Here is a 24,990-nt window from a genome sequence, read left to right as displayed (position 1 = left end):
GGAAGATAGTAGATGCTTTAAAAACAATAGTAATTACTATTATTAATATAGTTATTCAAGGGACACTTGCTTTCTGTTTAGTTCCTGAGAGTTCCTTCATGTCCTAATCCCTCGACCTTGGAGGATATGCTAAGCCAGTAGCTTAGTCAATCTAGGAACCACACAAAGGCATAAAGCATCCTATTTATATAACAAAATGTGAAGCAGTTGAGCAGGGCTATCTGCTCCAGGTGCCACCCAGAGTACTGAGATATCTCAGAATTAACAGCCGATTTACTTGTGCTATGTGATTACCTCTTTCTTGTCTATATATGTTTTTATATAATTTCTACTTGTTCTGTGTTTCTCCTCCTTCCTTGTCCCACACTTTAGCATGTAATATTAGCAGAGTCTATTTTTGCCTTGCAGTCTTAAAGCTGTTATAGTGGAATGTAGTGGGACAGAATGTAAAGAGCATGGTATTGAGTAACTAGAAATGGAATCTTTAGTCCTGTTGCTGCTCTCAAATGGCTGTGTGACCTTGAGCAAGTCATTGAAATTGCTTGTGCTTCATTTACTTCTTCAGAAAATACAGGCTGTAAGAGACCCTTTCCACTTGTACATTCTAAGAATTTTGCAGGGTGTAGGTCTTATTGATCCTAAAAGACCTGCTTTGTGTCAGAAAGCAGTAAAGTATATGAGGTTTGAGGGTGTGTTTTAGGCTTTGGAATTTTTAGAAAATAGAATCTAAACCAGAACTATTGATAAACAAATTTTAAAAGGTAGTTTTCTGCCTATGTGATGTTTGCATTAGCTGATGAGTGTTTCAGAGATATTTCTAATCTGCTTTGCAGTCCAGAAAATTTTAATGGATATCCTAACTATTGGTGACTAATAACGTATAACTAAAAATAATTAATGGTGACACTTTGTCTTTTCAGTCAGTGGCATCTGCCCACAAAGATGAAATGGATTTAGTATATGGTGTTACATGACAAACTAAAATTCTGTCACACAGAAAGTGCCTGAGATGTTAGCAATGATGCTTATGCTTACCTGAAGTATAAATAATCATCCCAAATGCTCTATAGTAGTCTTTCAAGGAATCAGGAACTGTCATCAAAAGTGCCTACAACTGAAAGCAGAAGAATTGCATCCAGCATCCATGTGGAATCTAAGCCCCCTCTTGATATAGATGTGAAGTGGACATAACCATTCTAAGGTCCACAGGATGGAGAAATAGAGTATGGATTAGAGTGGACTTACTGATATTCTATTCATGAACTACTGTGATTAGTAATTGAAGAAAATGTGGCATTGGTGTGGAGAAAGTGGCCATGGTGGCTGCTAGGGTTAGGGAGTGGGAGGAAGAGATGTGATGTGGGGGCATTTTCGGGGGTTGGAGTTGTCCTGGGTGGTCCTGCAGGAACAGTTGCCGGACATTGTATGTCCTCCCATGGCCCACTGGGTGGACTGTGGGAGAGTGTGGGCTATGGTGTGGACCATTGACCATGAGGTGCAGTGGTGCTCAGAGATGTATTCACCAAGTGCAGTGAATGTCTCATGAAGATGGAGGAGGTTATTGTTATGGGGGGAGGAGTGGAATGAGAGGGAAGGGGGTATATGGGGACCTCATATTTTTTGAAGGTAACATTAAAAAATAAAGACAAAAAAATTAGATTTGTGAACCTAAGAAAAATGAATTTATATTTGGTACCTCTTAAATTTTTATTAAATTTTTTCTGAAAAGACTTACTGGAATATCTTAGCAAACCTCTTTTAGGTCACAAATGTGTTCTTTGAAAATAGGTTTAGAAATAATGAAGGACTTTTTTGGTTCCTATAAAAAGTGCAATGGGATTTAAAAATAAAATGCATTTGACATTAAATGACTTTTCATTTTAGAAAATTCCATGTGTTTATATATTCTATGCTGTGTCTTATTGTCATTTGATGCGATCACTAATTTGATTAGATCACTAATGGATATATTTAATGTGCAGGCTTTCTCTATGAGTTTAGAAAGTATTGGGTGGCTTTGTGCATCCTCTGACAGTGGAGGTTAGTGATCATAATGATAGATTTAGTAGTACAGATTTGGAAACTATTGTCTCTTTTTGGTCCCATCAGTGTGTCTGTCTTGAGTGCTCTTTCCCAACTTTTGGTTTGCTGCTCTAGATCTAATGAGCTCTGGAAAACCAAATCATTAATATTGTTAACACGGTGTATAAAGTAAGTGTGGATGGGTCTGAGAAACCAGATGTCCTGTTTGTGAGCACATTGGTATTTAATGCACACCTTTAGTAAGAGATATTTAACGTCTCATTCAGTTTTATATTCCCAGGGTATAATACACTACCTGTAAAGTTGTAGGTAATCAATAAATGTTGTTTTTATGAACGAATGTTTAGATTCCACTTTTTTCTCATTCTGTGGGTTCAAAGATGTATTTCAGAAATTGGGATGTCATAGGTAAGTGTCCGCCATATAAGAGAGCTATTACTTTAATTATTCCCTAGTCAGTTGTGAAAGCTTTCTGAGAAGTGAAAGTAACTACATAAATTTCAAGCTATTTGTGGAGGTGAGGCATCTTATAGGTAAGTCAATGTTGTTTTATTTCATATTTTCTAATCCTGAGGTTTATGAGTGCTTTAGTATAGTAATTATATTTAAGATGCTAAAGCTCTGCATCATTATTCATGTCACTCCTCAACCCCCTTCTTCAAGCTAAAAATAAAACCATGTCAGGATCATAAAAGCTGTGTTAGGAAAAAAATTAATAAAACAAACACCTCTTCCTATTGCACAATTGGTATTAAATCAGCATTGTTTTAAACAGTGGAAAGCAGTGTGCAAAACTATAGAGACTGTGTTCATTCTCTTTCCTCTAGAATTTTCTTTTTCCTTTGTTGCAGGCACTATAGTAAATGTAACACCTAAAATTCAGTCATCCAGCAGGTTGTGTTAAATGTGATGGTTTATAATAGGTTGAGTGATACATTCATCTAAATGGATCCAGATAAGGGTAAAATAATAAGAGAATAAAATTTTCCAGCATTTTTCTGCTTCAAGAGAAATATTACATTACAGATTTCACATACATGCACTCCCTGCAAAAGCATCGGCAGAGGAAAAGAGAGGAATTGCTGTGTTTAATTTGAATGTGGTGTGAGAGTTCATCAGTGCTCCCTTTCGCTGTCCAAAGAATTGACTTCCAAGTTAAAATTTTGATGTGTTAGTTAAGATTGGTGCAGCTGAAAATACTATGCAGTTTATATGTGTTCATCTCCCAGAAAGGCTAGGAAGTGCAGATAGATGATGTTTTTAGACAATGTCACCTCAGGTAAACAAATACAAAACTACTATCATCATTGTATCATTGAAATGTTTTCTGAGACTGTACCACAGCACAAGTTTTAGTTTAGAGTCATCTTAGATTAGTAATTACGCTTTGAGTCCTTTTTAATTTTGCTTTAGTTCTATTACTTGGTGGTTATTTTTCCATCAAGACATAGAAAATGATTAACTTTCATAAACATAGGTTTCTTTTATGTTTCTTTAGATTGTGTATCTTACATATTAGGAATATAATCATATGTTTCTTGTCTGTGGTAAAATTTAAGATGCTATTCTTTTTCCTTTTTGCAACTGCTCAAACTTTAATCTCTTCTATTTCTGAACTTGGACAAAGGGATGCATGAATCCTCAAACTGCCAGTCATATTTTACTTTAATAAGAATGCTTTTTGAACTGGCAAAACTCCTCAAGGCCGTCTGATTTTCAGTGGCCTGTATTTAAAGTTCATAGCCAAATACAAATGAATAAATCATGAAACATTTTCTCTCCATACTGGAGAAAAGAAAATTATGATAGGTCAATTGCTTAGAGGTCTTGTCTCCATCTCTGATGTCTTGTTTGCAATTTGTTTTCCATTTATTCCAAGCGTACACAATTCACTTTGCATTTGCTTGTGATTTATATGTTTTTCGTTTGTCCTCAAAGTTCGCTTTAACACAAGGAAGTCCTAAATCCACTGTCTCGATTCTGCCTTTCTAAATGTACTAATGTCTTGAAACATGCATGTGTCTTACCTTGCAAGTGCTGCTGTCCTAAAAATCCAGGATAAGGAGGAGGAAATCATTGCTCACAGAGCACTTTGATTATTGTTATACTCATCTCCAAAGGAATATTAATCAACAAATAGGAGAGTCGTGGCTAAGCTAAGAAATGAATCTATCTTGTGATTTCAGAATCACATGTATCAGTGCACATCCTGGAAAAAGCTCTTTCAAAATACAAGGCAAGAGTCTCAGCTTGGAGTCCAACAGATCTGGGTTCCAATTCTAATATACCATGTACTAGCTGTGGAACATGAGATGTGATGAACTTCTGCGAGCCCTTTGTATTCTTTCCATAAAATGAGCATATTAACCTGACCTCATGTGGCTATTGTAAGAAACAGAAATGAAGTATGGGAAGCAATTTGCACATGACCAGTGATGTGCTAATAAACTGGTTCGCTGGTAAAGGAAAAAAAAGCCTTGAATTTTAGTGTGGTATAATTACTCCCACCTGGCTGATTTCAAACTATTTATGATTTTACAGCCAGCTGGCAAAATTTCTGAATATTTAGTAATCGCGTGGTACCAGCTATGCCAAGCATAACAATGTTAGCCATCAATAAATGGTAGTAATTATTTCTTAACAGTTATATTTTGTTTTCCATAGATCGAGGAAAATTGTTGCCATTTGACAAAATTCTGCATAGATGGAAGATGTGAAAGCTAAGGGAAGAAGAGTAATTTATGAAGTTTAAAAGTATTAATGATTACAAATAACAGAAAAGAGCTACCTTGAAAGTAGGTAGGGAACTTATAATAATAAGGAAATAATATTATGAGAAAAATGTGTTAGTCAAATGCTTTTAAAGAAAGAAGTCACTTGATAAGGAGGTTCTAGGTGTATTAAATTTAATAATGAGCCTTAATAGCTCTACTTTTCCGATCTTACTTTCTTCAATCCATACAAAAATTCCTAAGTGGAAAACTGCATGTGTTTAATACCAAGACCTAAATAGAGATAAACTGATAGACATTATTTAAAAACAAAACAGTGCTTTGATAAAAGTTTCTTTTAATTTTACTGGTAACCCTGTATGTTTTCTGTAGTCTCATTTGAGACTGATTTTAGATTTAAAAACTTTGCTGGTATTATGTATTTTATGGAACTATTCCCTTTCTGGTTAACCATGGTGATTTTGGGGGTAATAAAAATTTGTATGCATAGTTCTACCTTCTGGAGAATGGCTGCAATACCTTAATTGAAATTTTCTAGAACATTCTATATATATATGGATCTTGCAAATAACTCTTAAGTAATAGTGCATGCTTCAATTTACAAGGCACAGAACTGTGAGTGATCTAGGAGCAAATCACCAGAATTGAGGGCAGTCGATTAAATCAATTTGTACTGACTGTCGCTTTTTATGGGCATGTAATGTACCATGATTAATCAATACTGGAGCAACCAGCTATGGGAAGTGTGTGGGCACTCCCAAGGGCATTGTGTTGAGTAAAAGCGGACTTACTCCAGTGAAACCGATCGTATGGTTTCAGCAAGGGAAGTCTCTAGTATGTACGTACTGAAAGGAGGTTAGACTGTTTTCTATGTTAGTCTCTTTCCCAAAGCTACTGAAGCAATTGGCACTGTAGTTTAACACAGTGTCTCCAAGAATACTAGGTCTAAAGGTCCAGGAATGGGGCTGTGTGGAAGAACTGGGACACTGTAGCTTAGAAGCCAGAAACTATCATCTGGCTAAGGAGAGGAATTCTCACTCCAGTCTCTACGGAGATGCAGACATCTCCTCCTAAATGTATGGAATGGAGTCCACATCTAGTGTTCCTAGAAATATGATGGATTCACATCAAAATATATTCAATGAAATAATTAAATGGCATTGGGGGTAGATGATCAGAGATGATTGAGTAGAAAAAATAGAATGTATATTCTTTCCCTCACCTGTGCAAATCAATATACATCTCAGGGTGTGAAACACATATATGGCCATTACAGTGCTGGAGTAGAGGCAAAGTGTAAGCCATGTAAATGGTTAAGTTGATAAATGTTTCCTGGTTCAGATTATGTATTCAAGTGAAGTGAAATGGAGGAAATTAATTTTTTTCTGACTGCCACAAAAAGTGGTTACTGCCTGTCGTTGTGAAAGGATATCCTTCTGGATAAGGCTGGCTAGTATGCCTATAGACGATGCAAACATGAGGATAAACATCAACAGCCAGCTCTTTCATATGTCCATTTACTGGACTCATGTTTTGCATGTGTGAATTTACAGAAGAGTCATGGATACCATACAGGATACCATACTTTGCCCCGCCACCAAGGTCTTACATTGTTGTGACCTAACTGGAAACTTTCTCACCAAAACTAATTAACTAGAAGATTTGGTGTAATGCAAGCTTATATTGGAAACTTTACGTGGAGTCAATACCCATTGCAAATCAAAATGGGTGCATATGTCGGTTTCTAGGGACAGAATTTCCACGGGCAATTCAGTGCTGCTTATTCTTTTATCATCTCGCATTTTCCCCTGTATCAGATTTTTAAAAAAAATGTATTCGCTCTGTAGGCAATAACCTAAACCAAGGGTGATTATTTAGAAAATAAAAATATATTTAGGATACTTTGGCAGCTTATTATTTTTAAAAACTATTTCTCTTCTGAGCTATTTAGGGTATGAGCTGAAAGACTGGAAACATGAAAAATCCCTCTTTATTAAAATCCTGAATTTAAGGCTTTTCTTTAAAATGAAATGCTGCCTAACTGGAAAATATTAATACCAAGTTAGATATATATGGGCTTTGGAATGTAATAACTATTATGATATCTATCATGTATCAAATGTGTATTGTCTACCAGACACCACATTGTAACACTGATCCACAGAATAACGATAAGTCGGTGCTTTTGTTATGCTCTACTTTATATTGGGAAGGAAACCACGATTTGGAAAGTTGAAGTAATTTGTCTCAGTTTACACTGCTGGTAAGAGATGGAATGGGGATTTGATGCAGGGTTCACATTCTTACATGTTAAATTACATCGTCTCTGTTCCACCAAAATTTTATAATTTTATACTGGTTGTGATTGAGTGTAGAAATTGACCCCTGTTCTGTAAACTGCCGCCTGCCACCTGGGAGTAATCGACGCCCTTGTTTTTCTGCCTGTAGGTCCCTGGGGAAGGTGTGCAGGAGACTGCGGGCCGGGCGGAGTCCAGAGCCGCGCGGTGTGGTGCTTCCACGTGGGAGGGTGGACAAGTCACCTGTCTAACTGTGACGAGAGCGACAGACCGCCAAAGGAAAGAAGTTGTTTCCGAGTCTGTGACTGGCACAGCGACCTCTTCCAGTGGGAGGTTTCTGATTGGCACCACTGTGTGCTGGTTCCCTACGCCCAGGGCGAGGTCAGCCCTCGGGCCGCCGAGTGCGTGACAGCTCAGCATGGCCTCCAGCACCGGGCAGTGCGCTGTACTCAGAAGCTGAACAGAACCGTGGTTGCGAATGAAATATGCGAACATTTTGCACCTCAGCCCCCCTCAGAACAAGCTTGCCTCACTCCGTGCCCCCGGGATTGTGTTGTATCTGAGTTCTCACCTTGGTCCCAGTGTAGCAAGGGATGCGGGAAGAAATTGCAGCACCGAACTCGGGCGGCCATTGCGCCCCCTCTCTACGGAGGCCTGCAGTGCCCAAACCTGACTGAGGCCAGGGCCTGTGACGCGCCGGTTTCCTGTCCTCTTGGGGAAGAGGAGTACACTTTTAGCCTTAAAGTGGGACCGTGGAGTCCATGCAGACTGCCTCATCTTAAAGAAATTAACCTAAGCGGAAGAACTGTTTTGGATTTTAGTTCTGATTCAAAGGAACGGGCCACCTTTAGACATCAAAGTTACAAGCCGCACCACCATTCCAAAACGTGGGACATAGAGATAGGTTATCAAACCCGGCAGGTTTGGTGTACAAGAAGTGATGGGAAAAATGTACTGTTAAGGTAGGAGGACTTCGATGCTTATAACTTTGGTTCATCTACAGTATTTTACTATGTCATTTTAGCAGTCTTCTTTAAAAGACTTTCTACAAAGGAAAAATTATAATCAGGTTTGTAAGTTGGAATTTTAGAAATTTCATTTTAGAAATTTTTGAAATTTCAGAGTCTAAGCCAGGTGATGCTCTGAATTCTTTTGTGTTTAGTGGTCCAGTTATATACAGTAGGCAGTATATTTCCACATTTTTCAAGATGTCAACCCGTTAACAATGAGTCTTTTTTTAGTAGAGTAATAGAAGCTTAAATGTTTCCTTACAAATGATAAAAATTCAAGGTGGTCTTGAATTATGTAAATATTTACCAAATTTTCAAAAATTTTGTTTTAAAAATTTGTTTTTGTTCTTTTACTTTTGTTTTCAGCATTATGAGGGTTCTTTCATATTTGAGTTGTACATTGTTTAATGTAGTAATGATAACACAAAGTCAGTCCAAGAGTACTTTGGCATATTGCCTTGATAAAAACCATAAATTGCTTCAGCAAAAATAAAATTACAATCAGGTGTACTAAAACTTAAAAATTTATTTCCATTGTTTTATTTTAGCTTGTAGTGTAAACCGTCATAATATAGTTGCATAGAAATTTTTGAAAGTAAATTCCTTCAATTTTCACCCAGAAGGTCTTAAATAGAAAGAAGCATTGGTATGTTACTAAATTTCTTCTAAATTGAGGTGACATTTGATAATACTTGTATTACCAAACAACAAATCACTTGTTTCTAGAATAAATCATTATCATCAGTTGGTGTTTTCTTGGTTCCACAATTGGTTGGAAGAGGCTCAAAAGACTACCTCTCCTATTTATTAACAGAGTAATGTGATTTTTTTATTCAGCTTCATAAATGAACATATTTTATCTTGAATGCATCTTTCTGATTTATGCCCTATGCAATTGGCAAGTCTGTTGAAGAGTGATTTCCTATTTCCTGCCTCTGTGAAGCCCAAATGATTAAGCAATTGACTTGGGTGATTATTGTTTAAACATATGTGTGGGATTCTGTAAAAACATTTTCTTACTATCTTATACTGTATTGCTGTAGTGAGCATTACCTAGAATGTTTTCACTTTTATTTTGTTTGCTTGTTTTTTTGAGTTCTGAACAGTATCTTGAACCCAAACAACTTCCTTTACATTATGCCATGAAATTTCTAACATCCATTTCATTGAATCACCAGAAGACTATTAAATGCCTCATATAGTACCATGAAACCATCAGATTACTAGGAAAACGTGGTATTAGTGGGGATCTTTCTATTTCTTGACCTTCCAGTGCACCAAGCAAAAGACAGGAATGGTACATGTGTGATCATGTTGCTGTTGATGAAGTTTTCTCATAGCCTACCAGATTTTTTGCTAAAAGGGCTCAAATCCAGCTCAGAAAATTGTGTGCTTTTTCTTTTTATAGATATCACCACATTCAAGAAAACATTGCTGTCTTTGTGGGTCTATTTGTCTTTATCATCAAACATTGTACCTAAGTATGGGTTTATTCTCTTCTGCACTTATATCTACCTTCAGACCAGAGTCCTTTTGGTGGTCTTTGTGAGACTGTAGGAGCAAGTGACATTCTGTTCCTTCTCTTTGGTTATGGCAGTGGTTAGTTGTCTTATCATTTGGAATAGGAGGAGCATGTCTTTATTTCCATAATGTCAGCTCCTGCTTGCTGCCTAGCCAAAAGTAACTTTCTCAGTCTGGGGCACCACAGAGCTTTAATTAATGCCCTTTTGTAGCTTTCCCATTGATTACTGAAACGTTTGATAATCACCGCAAGCAATTTTCCCTTCACAGTTATATTTGCTTGTGGTAAGCGGTTGTATCGCTCTTGGTGCCACTCTTTCCCCTTATCATTGATTTCCCTATTGGGTTTAAAGATCCTTTTGTTTTAATTGTCTCATAGCACATCCTAATTTTTCTCTGTTATTTTGTCAGAAGTTTCTCTGAGGTTCCATTATTACATTTAAAAATAGCTGTCCTACAGTCTGTTCATCGCTCTTTCGATGATATATAAATAATGCTATTATTGAATTTTTGCAATATCTTAACTTGTATAAGGAAGTAGTCTTCTCTCCAGTCTGTGTTTTTGTTTTCTCATGTTTCATTTTTTTTTCAAAGTAGAAGTACATCCGAGTTAAGAAATCTGAGCTTAGTCTAGGCAGACTGTTTATGTGAGTAGGAGAGTGATTCATATTTAATGTTTGAGTGAATAAAACTCTGATGAATGGGTTTTACTTTTATTTTTTCATATAGGAACATTTGGTATAGGCAGTCCTTTAGGAGCTGTGATTATTTGGTACACATTAAATATATCTTAAGTGCTCAGACCATTTTAAATAAATATTCTGTGATTTACTCTTAAAGGGCTGCTGAACGTGCCCTTTAAGAGTAATTTTAAGGCTATAAAACAAATATCATCTTTAAAGCTCAGATCTTACTCTTATTTTGTTTTCATGTTTTTGTCTTGTATCCTCTACCACCAGAAAAGATTTGGAGGGAAATTTGTTTCCAAAACATAATAAAAATTCGGACCTAAACATGTTATGCAGTCTTGCAGTCTTATGATTGTTTTAAATTTTTATTCCAGTAACATTTGTACAACCTAAAATTTCCCCCTTTAACCACATTCATATATATAATCCAGGGCTGTTAGTTATATTCACAAGGTTGTGCTAACATCACCATCGTCTTTTTTTTTTTTCAGTTTATTTTCAGGTTTAGATTTTATTTCCCTCTTCTCATTTATAGTGGTTTGATTTTATTTTTTAAATATATTGAACATGAATGTATATCTTAAAGTAAAAAATATGCTAAAGTTATACTTAGAGAAGTACCACTCCTGTGTACTGTGTACCTTTACCCCTTTCCTACTACCCTTTGTAGATAACCAACTTCCTTGTTTTCCATGTTTATTCTCCTTATATTTATCTTTTATTTTCACTTTTTCCTACACAAAAGATAGCATACTATAAAATCTCTTTTGTACTTTTCACTTAAGAGTATTTCCTGGTAATTATTCTGTATTAGTTATTTGAGATCTTCCCCTTTCTTGTTTACAGTTGCATATACTTCATTTTGTGTGTGCACCATGGTTTATTCAGCCAGGCTTCTATGGTTGGACATTTACTTGGTTTCCAATATTTTGCAATTACAGATTATTTTTCAATTATTAACCCTGTGCCTATGTGTTTTGGTATTGTTGGAGGTGGTTCTTCAAAGTAAATTCCTAGAAGTTGGATTGCTGGGTGTATTAGTCAGCCAAAGTGATGCTGAGGCAAAGTATCAGAAATCTGTTGGCTTTTATAAAAGGTAGTTATTTGGGGTAAAAGCTTACAGTTACAAGGCTTTACAGAGTTCAATTCAAGGTTTCTTCCTTACCAGACTCTGTTGCCATGTGTTGAAGCAAATGGCAGGATTCAGCCTTCCTCTTTCTCTTATGGCTCTGTGGGTCAAGCCTCTTCTGGTCCCAGCTGTAGGCTGGCATGAAGCTCGTCTCTCTTTCTGGGCTTGTTTCTTTCTGGGCTTAACTCTCCTGGTCTCTTCACGGGGTTGGCTGTAAACTCTCGGATGGCTCTGTCCCTCTTCCTGGGGCCTCTGCTGTGTCTGTGGCACTGTCTCTCTTCCTCTCTGTTCTGCTGTGTATCTACTTCTGTGTGTCTCCTTGGTTGTCTGTTTCATATAGCCCACAAAGGCAGCAGGGACTTAAACTGAGTTGCTGTAATGACATGATGGAATTTAATGAAAGGCATCTCAGCTGAATCTAATACAATCAAAGGGTAACACACCCAGAGGAACAGACCAGTTTACAAACATAATCTCTCTTTTTGGAATTCATAAATAATCTCAAACTGCCTCACTGGGTAAAATGGATAAATGCATACAAAATTTATTACATACTGACAAGTTCCTCTTCATGGAAGTTGTACCATCCTGCATTCCCCCAGCAGCCTTGCAGAGAGAGTTTATTGTCAAGCTTTTGAGTTTTGCCAGTTTGATAGATGAAAAATGCCACCATTGCATAGTTTTAATTTACATTTCTTTGTGAGTGAATTTGAACATTTTCCCGTATATTCAGAGGCCATGTTGATAGCTCTTCTTGTGTACTATCTGTTCATGTTTTATGCCCATATTTCTATAAGAAACTTTGTCCTCATTTTCAAATCTTTGTATATTAAGAATTTTAGTCATGTGCCTGTGATATATGTTGTATATATTTTCTCTCAGTTTATTATTTGTGTTTTGACTTGCCTTATGTTGATATTTACCATGCAAAAGGTTTTTGTTTGTAATTAGTTTTATTTTTATGTAGTCAGATTTATTAACCTTTTCCTTTATTGCATCTGGAGTTTTAATCATGATTAGAAATCCTTTTCCCACAACCAGCTCAAATTCACACATGATTTTTCCTACTGCTTTCTTAATTTTATTTTTTTACTTTGGAATCTGAGCAATTTGTGCTGTATCCGTGAGTTTGGTATAAAGAATGGACCTAATTTTATCTTGTTCCAAAAGTCATCCCAGTGTCCCATTATCACTGAGATGACTGAAATAACATCTTTTTTTTTTTTTAAATAACATCTTTATATTTGATTTCTGTTTGTTATTGGGATTCTTATTGGACTTCCATTCTATTCCATTTGCCTATCTGGGCATTCATGAGTCAGCTGTACCTATTTTAACTTTAGAGGCTTTGATAGTGTATTTTAATATTTAATGGATTAGTCCCTGCTCAAAGTTCTCCTTTTTCTGTTTTCCTAACTATTCATGTAAAATACTTTTTCGGAAATATAGGATCTATTTAAATCTATATAGGATCTATTTTAGGTCTAGCCTCCCTGAAAAAGCTCATTGAAATTTTTCTTCTCATGACCTTAAATTTATAAATTCACTTGGAAGTGAAGTCTTGATGATGTTGAGAATTTCTAGCCAAAATCAAGGGTCATCTTTTCATTTCTTTGAAGTCTGTTTTTGTGTTTTTTAACAGTGTTTTATGGTTTTCTTTATATAGACCTTAAAGACTGCTTGTCTCCTTATTTTATATTTATATGTAACTTGTCATTCATTATATACCCTAGCTAGTTAATAGTAAATGATAATAATTTTTGCATGTTAATTTTACATCATGGTAACTTGCTGAACTTACTATGTTACCAGCAAATAGAGACAGTTTTATCACTTCTTTTTAATTTTAATTCCACTAATTGTTTTCTGTAGTCTAATGCATTGGCCCCAGAAAAATATTGATATTGTAGTGAAGATAGGCAACATCCTTTCATTTATTTCCCTAACCTCAGTAGGAATGTCTCTAGGATTTTTCCCCATTAAGTAAGATGCTAGTTTTAGGATTGAGGTATTTATTGTTTTTTTTTTTTTTTGTCACTTTAACAAATTACCACAAATAATAGCTTGAAACAACATAACTTGGTTAATATTATAGTTTGGAGGTCAGAAATCCAAATTGGTTCTCACTGGGGTAAAATAAAGGTTTGGCAGGGCTGTGTTCTTTCCAGAGGTTCTAGGGAAAAGTCTTTTTCTTTGCCTTTTCCAGATTCTACAGACTGCCTCTGTTTCTTGGCTTATGACCCCTTCCTTCATCTGCAAAGCCAGCAGCATAGCATCCTCAAATCTCACTCTTATTCTGACTCTCATCTTCTGTTTCTCTTTCACTTATAAGGAAACTTACCATTACATCTGGCCTACATGGATAATCCAGGATAATTTTCCATCCATGTAAGGCCACATATTTGCAGGGTCTGAGTCTTAGGACGTGGACATCTTTGGATGCCATTACTCTCTTGACCATAATATATGCAAGCAAATATCCATGGGCAGTGCATATATGTATAAACATATGTATGTCATGTACACATATATGTGCATATGTATCTATATCATTTCCATATAGCTATATCATCTATTAATATACATCTTGTGATACAGTCAGAGAGAGTTTTGAGGATGCTGCACTATGAAGTGCTAGTTATTGTCTCTTCTAATGCTTATGGCTTGAATTCTTCTTTTTCCAATATTATGACTTGCATCACCTCTTTCTTATGTTTTTCATTTATCTGATGAATCTTTTCCAGTCCTTATTTTTAGCCTTTTTGAATCACTGTATTTTAGATGTGCTTCTTATATTCAGCATCAGCTTGAAGTTGGGTTTTTCCTTATGAGTCCATGTGAACTTTTAATTACCTTTAAGAAGTAAACTAAACTTATTCACCTTTGTTGATGACTTACGTTTGGTTTCAATTCCATCATATCTTAAACTGTAAATTACAGTATAATGTTATATTTACTGTTTTTTTATTTGCATGTGTATACTCTTTGCTTTTTAATATTTTGTTTTTGGCATTAGGAATGCTTGTATTTTCATTTTAGGGGCTATGGTTGTATTAACATTTCATGTATAGTGTCCTTAATTCATTCTCTTTTCTAACCTAAATTATTATCATTTATTATGACAGTTTTAAATAGCTCTCACCTCTTACCTATAATCTTTTTCTACTTTCCATTTTATCTCCTTTATTTTAGAATTATTTTTACTTTGTCAGAAATGCAATACATATATATTACTCTTCTGCCTATGAAAACTCTCTCATTTTAGTCTTAACTCCTTATATGTATATGAAATGCTCAACTTTAGTCCTTCTGCCCAAGCTTCTTTTAGTTTTGGAATTTGGAGGGTGGGAGTATAGTATTAAGCATTAGTTTTTCCAGAGTTTTCATTTTCTTTTTCAGGGATATCTGTTTTATGTAGATTGGAACTCACAACCTGTTTTTCATTTCATGTGCTTTCAGTGACCCATTGTATTTCTTTATCTCCTCTTATTTCTTTTTGTTTTTCCCTACTTTCCTTCAATGCATTAGTTAAAATTTCATTTTAATCTGTTATTTCTTGAGCATCTTGTAAATCAGTATTTATTTCTAAAATGAGTTCTCTTTTACTTCTATTTTCTTCTATTTACTTTCTATTTTAATTTCTTCTAGGTTTTATTTTTCCCCCCATTTCTGTTCATTTTTTTTTGTATTTATGATTCAAGGTGGTATTTTTTTTTTATATCCTCAAGTTTTTATGTTTATTTGAGAATATTTGCTGCAGTTTGGAGTATTACAGTTTTTTTCAGTTTTGTGATTGGGTGTTTTGGGGGGGGATTTTTATCAGCAGAAAATATTTTTACATTTTCTGATTTTTCACTGTAGTATTGTACAAATGTGATCTTCTTTATTTTATATTTTTATTCCTTTCAAGAATAGGATTCCTATTTCTAAAACACTCTGTTCTCTGGTGCAGTTTCTTGTATGGATGGAGGTTGGTAGCTATTCTGGGAAAAGACTGATATGTCTTGTTTATCCTTTGTTTCTGTGGGATTTTTAATTTTCTCCTCTAAGTTCCTTCTTACCATTCATTACCTCATCTCCACGTGCTGTCAACAACTCTCTCTGTATATCAGCGGTTCTTTACCTTTTTTGTTCCACGGCCTCCTTTGTCAGTCAGGTGAAAACCATGGACCCTTACTAATTCCACACTACACTGTGTATTATTTAATAAATATATCACACCTGCATCAACATGTATCCACAAGAATAATGTTATTTTTGAATTTCAGTTCATGCTCTTGAAATCCTTGCCCCTGCTCTGTATATTTATCACCAAAAGAGTGCTTCTTTAAGACAGCCACTTTGGGTTCTCAAGACCCTTCTCTGCATCTGTGCTCTGCATTACCAAATTTTGATCTGTATGCTCTATTTTTCAGTTATTGGTGAACTTTCTTAGTTATTTTGCCTATGCTTCATCTAAGTCTAACTCCACTGTACTCTTTTTTATGTAGTCTCTTCCTTTTGAATTTTTTCTTTATTTTTAAAGGAACTATAGATTACATAAATGTTACATTGAAAATATAGGGGATTCCCATATACCTCGCACACTTTTCCCCATTAATATCTTTCATTAATGTGGTACATTTGTTACAAATGTTGAAAACATATTGAAGCCTTGCTACTAATCGTGGCCTATAGTTTACATTATGGTTTACACTTTGCACTGCACAATTTTATAGGTTTTGACAAAATGTGTAATGACCTATATCCATCATTGCAATGCTATGCAGAACAATTTCAGTGTCCCCAAAAATGCCTCATATTACAGCTATTCTTCCCTTTCCACCCCTCAGAACCCCTGGTGGCCACTGTCTTTATATCACTGTTACAAGTTCTTCCATTGCTAGAATAATTGTAATTCCCCGCTTATGTTTGTTCATTCCTCAGTTTTGAGGATTTTGGGATGGAGATGCCCACTTTACTTCCAATGAGAGGGGGCTTAGATCCCATGGGGCAGATGTGTGGGACTGTTTTGCTTGCAGTTGTAGATACTATCCCATACTTTCCACATCCAATTTGTAGCATCTGTAAGTGACCAATGCAAACTCTGTTAGAGTTTCCTTTGGCTAGCTGCATATAATTTGAAGGGTCTGTGTGTGTGTGGATGTACGTGTATTTGTGTATGTGTGTTGTCATCTCTAGTAATGGTGAAGGTAAGGGCACTGGTTTTATTTGCTTTCCTGGTTGATATATAATTTTGAGAGGAGGAAGGGTGTGGGGAAGATTCAGAATTACACAACTATTACTGCTCTCTAAACATAGAAGGCAGGACAAGCTTTTTCTTTGCATTTTGACTTTGGGGTTTTTAATAAATTTCAACCTATAGCATGCAATGCTCTCATGAGGACAAACTGTAAACATAGTTTTGGTCTAAAAGTCTTGGTCATTGTATACTTTTATTGTACGCTATTAAAAACTCACTTAACTTCTCTGGGCCTCAGTTTCCTTCTCTATAAAATGAGGGTAATGACCTAAACCTTCAGAGAGTTGCTGGTATTTCTTCTGTCTCTTACCTTTTACACTCAAGTCACCCAATTTTGTACCTACATATTACTCTAGTAGTCTATCCAAAAATTTCAGAGAAGATAAAAATCAGTTTTATTCTGAGACTTGCACTGCATTTTAAATCTCTGTTGAATAATATTTTCTAGAAACTGCAAATGATCACAACACTAAAGACATTCCATTTTGATATAGCATCACTCTCAAGGATATTCCTTTTCGAGAATTTGATATCTTTGTGTGCTTATCTCTCTATCTATAGAGCAATTTTTCTATTCTGTAGGAGCAACTGACAACATTTTTAAAATCAAATTTCTTACTGCTCCTTTAACTGTATGATTTCTGTTTTTTTCGTCTAACTAAAGGTTTGAATGGTTTAAATAAAATTAAGAAATGAAGAGTCATTTTAATAGCTGGGCTTCATTTTTCCAAGAATTAGAAGGAAAAATGTTAATGTATCTCAAGTATTAGTCTCCATCAGTTGTAAATACTAACCTGAGGTAAACAACATTTTGGTCACACAAAAGATGTTGGTTCTTTTTATTTTCTCTCTTAGGTTACATATGAATATATGAATATGATCTGCATTTACAAAGATAAAAATATTTTAATAAAACTGTGGAAATGTATTATTACTATCCAGAATGAAGGTTATAGAGAAAAAGAAACTGAGTGAAAGTATATCAGTAATCTTTACATTTTTTCTTAGTAATCTTAAATTACTTATATTTTCAAAACCATCTTCTGGACACCACTTCTGAAACTGCTTATTCAAATATCTTTACTTGCGGAAGCCTCTTATTTCAGTAGGCTCTCTTCTCACTCTTAGTCTAATTTTCTAACAGACAGGGATTTCACGTACATTTCTGTATATACTCATTTATCATGCTTATCTTTTTTTTTTCAGATGGCCCCATTAGTTCAACTGGGGGAGGGCGGTATAAAACTCTACTGGTTTGGAGTCAAAATCATTAAATGAAATAGCATGCATCCCATTTGATTTCCCAAATCTATTCTCTTTTAAATTCATCTCAGTTCTAGTTCATTTATCTTCATTTCTCCTTTCACATTTTATCCCTTGGTAATATTTTCATGTCGTGATGTTGGAGTCATTCTCTAAGTTAGAATCTGTAAACTCTAGAGATAACTGTTCCCTTGTTGTTATGATATAATTTGTGTAACCCAAATTATGGATAGCAGCGTTTTTGTAAAATAATTGGACTATCCAAGGCTTTGAATGACCAGTGTTTTATTAGGAGATTATAAAGTCTATTCTTAGTTGTATGCTCACCTATATAGAAACAAACTTTTTAACAGTAAAACATATTTTTGAAATAGTAAATTCTATGAATAATTATAATAAAACTTAGAATAAAATTAATAAAAATGGAAATACTTTCACATTTTTAATTATTTCTTTTCCATGTGTAGGGTAGATTTAAGTCTCTAGGAATATGTTCATGTATAGATTGGATTTTATGGGGTTTTAGAATAAACTTTAACTTTGAGTTAAATACATTTTTAGGTTTCCAGTTAAACATGATGAAATGAACACAATCTTTTATTTCTAATACCTTCTGGAACCCCACTTAAATGATAGTGAAAGAATAAAAAAGGTATAAACTTGCAAGGACAAATATAATGAGAAAGGATATGACAGCTGCAAAAACAGATCAGCAAATCTGGGGATCTGGAAAGCAGATGGATGAGTAGTAATTTACCTAGTAGCATGGAGAAAGTTGAATGCTACCCTGCGGTTGCAGGACTACAAAAAGCAAATCAGTTTTCATTGCACATCTATATCAGACACAGAGCTTTGTGTCTCTTCATCTCATTTATCCTTTTCCATGGCACACCAAAACATTTCTCTGTCTACAGTATATTTGGGCCATTTGACTGAGATCTGGCCAATGGAATGTGGGTGGAAGTAATGTAAGCCACTTCTAGGCAAGATCTTAAATTATCAGAAGCCATCCTCCAAACCTTCCTTTTCCTATCTAAAGGTGAACATGGAGCCACATATTCAAGATGGTGAATAAAGTGGACACAGCCTGGGTCCTTAAGCTTACAGTTTGAGAGGCCTATAGGAGAAATGAGTAAACCTGTGTCAAACTTTATGAGAAAGCCTAATGAACACTTACATATTAATCTTCAAAAGGGGTGGCAATCTAAAGTATCAGAAATCTGTTGGCTTTTATAAAAGGTATTTATTATTTGAGGTAAAAGCTCACAGTAACAAGGCTTAAGAGTCCAACACAAGGTTGCCTTCTCACCAAAGTCATTTGCCACATCTCCAAAGCCCTCTTTCCTGGTTAGGACTCGTCTCTCAGGGCTTCCTACATTAGTCTCCGCTGTCTTGACGAGTTCTCTGAGATGCTGGCTGTCCAAAGATGAGCTGGGAAATTCTCTCTCAATGCTAGAATCACTTCCCCTTTTAAGGGATTCAACTGATTGAGTTAAATGTCACTCACTGCTGATGGCAATCTCCCTGATAGATGTAATTATAACCAGCTATCTATGATTTAGCACTGTAGTAAAGTTAATGATGACTAAAGTCCATAAATGCCTTTGTATTACAGTTAGCCCAGTGCTTCGTTGACCAAACAACTGGGCAGTTACCTAGCTGAGTTGACACAATAGCCTAACCATCACACTGACATTTATGCTAAGTCCAGTATGACACAGGGAGAATAAAATAAACAAATTAGGAACTCAGAATACAATGTGATAATGTAGTTATGAAAGAAAAATATATGAGAACATTTTATGGCATTGGGATGAGGAAAATTTTTAAGTGTGGTATGAGAAGCACAGACTGTAAAGGGAAAAATTGAACAACAAACTGAAAATTCATGGTTAACACAAAAAGGCAGCATAAACAAAACTAAAAAATTATGGGAAAATATATGTAACATTTAGAACCAATAACAGATTACTCTACAGAATGTTTCTCTATATGAATCTATCATAATTTATATATGTATGCATCTGTGTGATTTTTAGTGTAGTTCTATAATTAAATAAGAAATGGTCTGAATTGAAAAATGGCTATATTATTTTCCTATTTATTCATTAACAAATTATAACAAATTTAAAGGCTTAAAAAACCCACAATATTATTATCATTGTTCTGGAGACCAGAAGCCTAAAATGGGTCAACAGGACTCTGTTCGTTCTGGAGGCTCTAGGAGAGAATACATTTTCTTGCCTTTTCTAGTGTCTAGCGGCTCCCACATTCCTTGGTTCATGGCATCATATCATTCTAACTGCTGCTTTGATTGTCACATCTCCCTCATCTCTGAGCCTCCTGCCACCCTCTTGTAAAGACTCTTCTTACATTGAGCCCATCTGGATAATCTAGAATTATCTCTTCATCTCAAGATCCTTAATTTAGACACATCTACAAAATCTTTTCTGCCATGAAAACTGATACAATCATAGGTTCTAGGCATTAGGATATGGGCATCTCTGTGGGGAGTCAGATGAGCAGGAGTGGGCATTATTCAGTGTACCATAGTCATTCCTTTGGTCTCCAAATATTGATTTCCATCCCATGTGCAAAATACATTCACCCTGTTTCAGGGTGATCCAAATTCTCAACCCATTTCAGCATCAAGTAAAGGACCGAAATCATATCTAAATTTCATCATCTCAAAAGTCCCAACTCCCATCATCAGGTATGGGTGAAATTTTGGGTATAATCCATCATGAGGACAAACTTCTCTCCATTTGTAAACTGTGAAACTTAAGAAATAAATACTGCTTCTCAAATATAATGGTGGGGAGGCATCAGATAAGAGTTAGAGATATTCATATTCAAAAAAGGATAAAATGGAAAGATGAAAGGAATTTCTGGTCCTAAGCAATTTTGAAACCTAACTGACCAAACTCTATTAGGTTTCAAGACCTGCAAATAATCATCTGTGGCTTATAGCTCTACTCACTGGGCCTGGGACTCCACCCTCTTGAGTTATCTTTCCCTTTTCATGAAGGATAGCATGTGTTTGCAGATGAGTAGTTTTATCAACCTTTTTTCTGTGTAGAATTTTAAGAGTCTTGTAGCCTTTTATGTTTGTTTTTGCTCTGTCCTGTTCAGTCCAAGCTGTCAGTGGTGCTGCATTTAAAACTCTCAAGAACCTTGTGAGTCTCCAAATATATCATGAGGATTCACTGTATTAGACAACAGACCCTTCAACAGGCCTTTCCTAAGTGATCCCATCTCTATTTTTGCCTTTGGCTGAGATGGCTGAGATGGCTGACGGGATGTATGAGTCACACACCTGATCTCTTCTAAAAACCCTCTGTGTGGCTGAATATTGCAAGCTTTGGATTTTTCTGGGTACTAGCAAGAGGTTGTCCAGGCATACCCTAGGCTATTCCTCCAGACCATACTTTATTAACAGTGAGTCACCTACTTTTAGTATCTTTCATAATGTGGATAGATGGATAATTTCCTCAATCATCAAGTCATAGTTACTTTTTTGTTTAATACTTCTTCCCTCGATCTATTTCTTTACTCTCACATTTTTACTGTAAGCAGCAAGAAGAAACCATGTCACACTTTCAACGTTTGCTTTGCGATCCTCTTCAAATATCCAAGTTTATTATTTGCACGTTTTGTGTTCTCCATAATTGCAGGGCACAATTCAACTAAGCTTCTGCCACTATTAAACTAGCATCCCCTTTCCTCCAATTTCCAATAACATGTTCCTCATTTCCTTCTGAGCCCTTGCCAACAGTGTCTTTAATGTCCATATTTCTACCAATAGTCTGTTTATGACAATTTAGTTGTTCTTTAAGACAGTACAGATTCTCCCTAACATGTTTCTCACTTCCTTCTGAGCCCTAATGGCAGAAACTTTAACATATGTATTTCTATTAACAGTTTGTACAGGTAATCTAGATCTTTTTTCATCATGTTCTTCATAGTTCTTCTGGTATTTACTCACTCTCCAATTCCAAAGCCAATGCCACAATTTTAGCTATTTTTTACAGCAACATCCTCTTCCAGGTAAGAAAATGGGTATTTCTGTTCCTCAAAACAACCACAAATTTAGAGGCTTAAGACAACCCAAATTTATTAAAGTTATAGTTCTGGAAGTCAGAAATATAAAATGGGTCAGCAATGACGAGTTCCTTCTGAATGATCTGTGGGAGAATCCATTTGCTCACCTTTTCCAGTGTCTAGAGGCTGCCCACATTCCTTGACTCATGGCCTCACATAGCTCTAACCTCTGCTTCCATCATCACTTCTACTTTCCTGACCCTGACCCTCCTGCCTTACTCTTATAAGGGCATTTGTGGTTACATTGGGCCACCTGTATAATCCTGGATAAATTCCTTGTCTCAAGATCTCTAACTTAATTACTTCTGCAAAGTATCTTTTGCTATTCAGAGGTTCTGGGGATTAGGCTATGGATATCTTTGGGAGACCTTAAGTTATCCTACTGCAATGGGTAAACAGTGTGAATGACCAATTCACAGAATATGAAGTCTGAGGAGTTACTAAAGATGTGAGAAGAATATAAAACTCAGTGGTGATCTGAAAGATGCAAATGCACTTTCTCAACATTTTGGAAAAAGTAATTCTGATAATACCAAGGATTGTGAGCGTTTGGGAAAGGAGAAATTTCACAGCACCTATTATATGTGATTATATGAATACTTATGATGCAGCTGTAGGCGAAAATCCTAGGGAAAAAAAACTTCTCACACTGTGTAACGTGTAGAGACATGTACAGGAAGTTTCAATGCATCATCCTGTGGAATTGCAAGAAATTGAACCAAAGCAGAAGGTCCACTAATTAGGGAATAGATAAATAAATTGCCGTGTTTTTAGGTGGGGGAATATTGCTCTGCAGAAATTGAATGAACTGTTTCTGTATTTATCGGCATAGATAAAGCTAGAAATTATAATACTAAATGAGGAAAATAGTGTCTACAGTGTCTAAATATATAATAAAGCATTGAAGAAAGATTTAAAAAGCATGCAAGATATTGCTATATGCTATTTATAAGTATATGTACATAGTTTATGTATAAAACATGGAATAAAAGTAGTCAATTTCAGGATAATGGCTATGTCTGTAGAGAGAGAGAGCTTGAACTGGGATAGTAGAATACAGTTGAGATTTTGCCTTAATTTTTAATTATGTATAATATGTACATATATGAAACTGATGTAAATTTTATCCTTTTCTCATAAGGTGTTGAGATGTTTATTATATTACTCTGTTTTTTTATATTTTTGAAATATTTGATATTGTACATGAAGTGTTAATGAAGTGGGGGTATGTTTCTGTGGAATTTTATTTTTTAGGAGTTTCTGCCTTTATTTTATAAGTAAAGATGTGTTCTTACATTTCCAGGGTAAGAATTACTACAGTAAATTTTTGTTTCAAAGATTTACTTTAGAGTGGAATGCTAGTGAAGTAATTTACAAATGACAGCATGCTCTATAAATATCAAGGAGGTACAATTATTGTAACATCTCTTTTTTAAAAGACAAACCAACAGTATAGGTCTGTTTCATTAAATAGGCCCACAAACTTCTATGAGAAAATTGATTACCATTTTGGTTTGCTATTCCCTTGTTGGGTACTTTAATTTATAAGATGATTCCACTTGCATTAATGGTTAAGACCACTTTGGGGGGTGAGTAGAGTGCATGTTATTATTCTTTTTTTCAGCAGATAATGAACCTGATCACCCAAGATATTAAGGTCTAATTTATTATGGTAGAAAATTCAGGACCCAATATTTTTGATTCACAATCCAGTTCTCCTCCCACTAACTGAGTAAGATGCAATTTCACTGATCCAATTAGACTAGGCCCTGATGTGGAACCTTTTGTTGTTGTTGTTATAGTTGTTGTTATTTAGCTAGGGAGGCTTGTTAGTGAAAATAACATTAAAAATAAGTAAATGCATAATCAGTGCACATACGTCTTTTGTTGCCAAGGAAAACAAGAATTAGGAGACCTTGATTAATGCCTGTCCCTTCTAGCAGGTGTTCTTACTGTTCCTGTCTTATTATCCCCTCTGCTGGTCCAGTGGGGAGAAGTCAGTGAAGATGAGCAGGAGAGAGGGGAAGCTTGGATTTGGAAAGAACCGAAGCACCACTCTAACTGCAGACTAAGAGCCAAATACCATGGGACCGACTTTGTAAAGCAAACCAAAACTATTTTTCTAAAAGAATGTACAAGTTAAAAATCTTTGCTAAATTTCTGGAAAGTCAAAACCCAGAAATTTTTTATTGATCGATAGCTTTCTCTTGTGAATCGTGACAGGAGGAGGTGGCCCCCTCCCTCCAACTCCACCTTGCCCAATGACAAGGATATTACATTCTGTATTAGGTTGGGAATTTTCAAGAGAGGTTCTTTCTATTGTGCTTCAGATCCCAGGCCCCTGAAATGGCAAACTGAAGTGAGTGATTATTTCAAAGGGACCAATATGATCTCAAGAGATGAAAATTTTAAAAAATTTTGAACCAAAAGTTTGTTTTATGTAATTTTATTTCTCTCAGAAAACCACACTAATTCACAATGGCTTAAGTAAATGATCTGGGTTCAAAAGGGATGTCAATATTGAAATCTCATCAATATGGCCAAATATGAGGATGTTTTAATCTCTCTTGCACACCACCTTCTATTATCCATTTCTCTGGGTCTCTTTCCTACATATTTTCCCACATAAGGAATCTGGAAACAGTAAGATTTTTTTCCTCTCTTTTTGATCACTTATAGAGGAAACATTATTGAGTCAAGTCCATAGCTTGTTGTGCCATCAGATTTCGTAAGTCCAATTTTGGAAGTCAGTAGTTGAATACTGACTGGTCTGCATTCCTGTCAAAATTACCCTTTTCCTCGTCAAATAGAAGACTTTGACTGAATAAGGGAAGGGCTAACATCAAGGAAGTGACAAAAAGAAAGGCATGCCAATTATTACATGAAGTATTATCTCCTTATATGAGTCTGATTTTCCCCCACTTAAAATCATTTAGTCCTTGGAATTGAATCCCAGTTCCTTA

General features: G+C 35.5%; 1 protein-coding gene across 2 annotated transcripts in view; it reads left to right on the top strand.

Moving 5' to 3' along the window:
- THSD7B (thrombospondin type 1 domain containing 7B) overlaps positions 1 to 24,990 on the top strand; it is an 882,043-nt gene that overhangs the window by 302,406 nt on the left and 554,647 nt on the right. Inside the window, exon 3 of one of the 2 annotated variants that reach the window (XM_058301029.1) lies at positions 7,224 to 8,034. The exons of the other annotated variant lie outside the window; for it this stretch is intronic. Coding sequence (XP_058157012.1) covers positions 7,224 to 8,034 — 811 coding nt within the window. The remainder of the gene's footprint in view (positions 1 to 7,223; positions 8,035 to 24,990) is intronic. 2 annotated transcript variants of the gene reach the window in all.

This window comes from Dasypus novemcinctus, chromosome 7 (genome assembly GCF_030445035.2).
Source record: "Dasypus novemcinctus isolate mDasNov1 chromosome 7, mDasNov1.1.hap2, whole genome shotgun sequence".
In the NCBI taxonomy this organism is placed as follows: domain Eukaryota; kingdom Metazoa; phylum Chordata; class Mammalia; order Cingulata; family Dasypodidae; genus Dasypus; species Dasypus novemcinctus.
The sequence above is the reverse complement of the archived record's forward strand: the minus strand, read 5'-3'. Positions and strand labels throughout refer to the sequence as shown.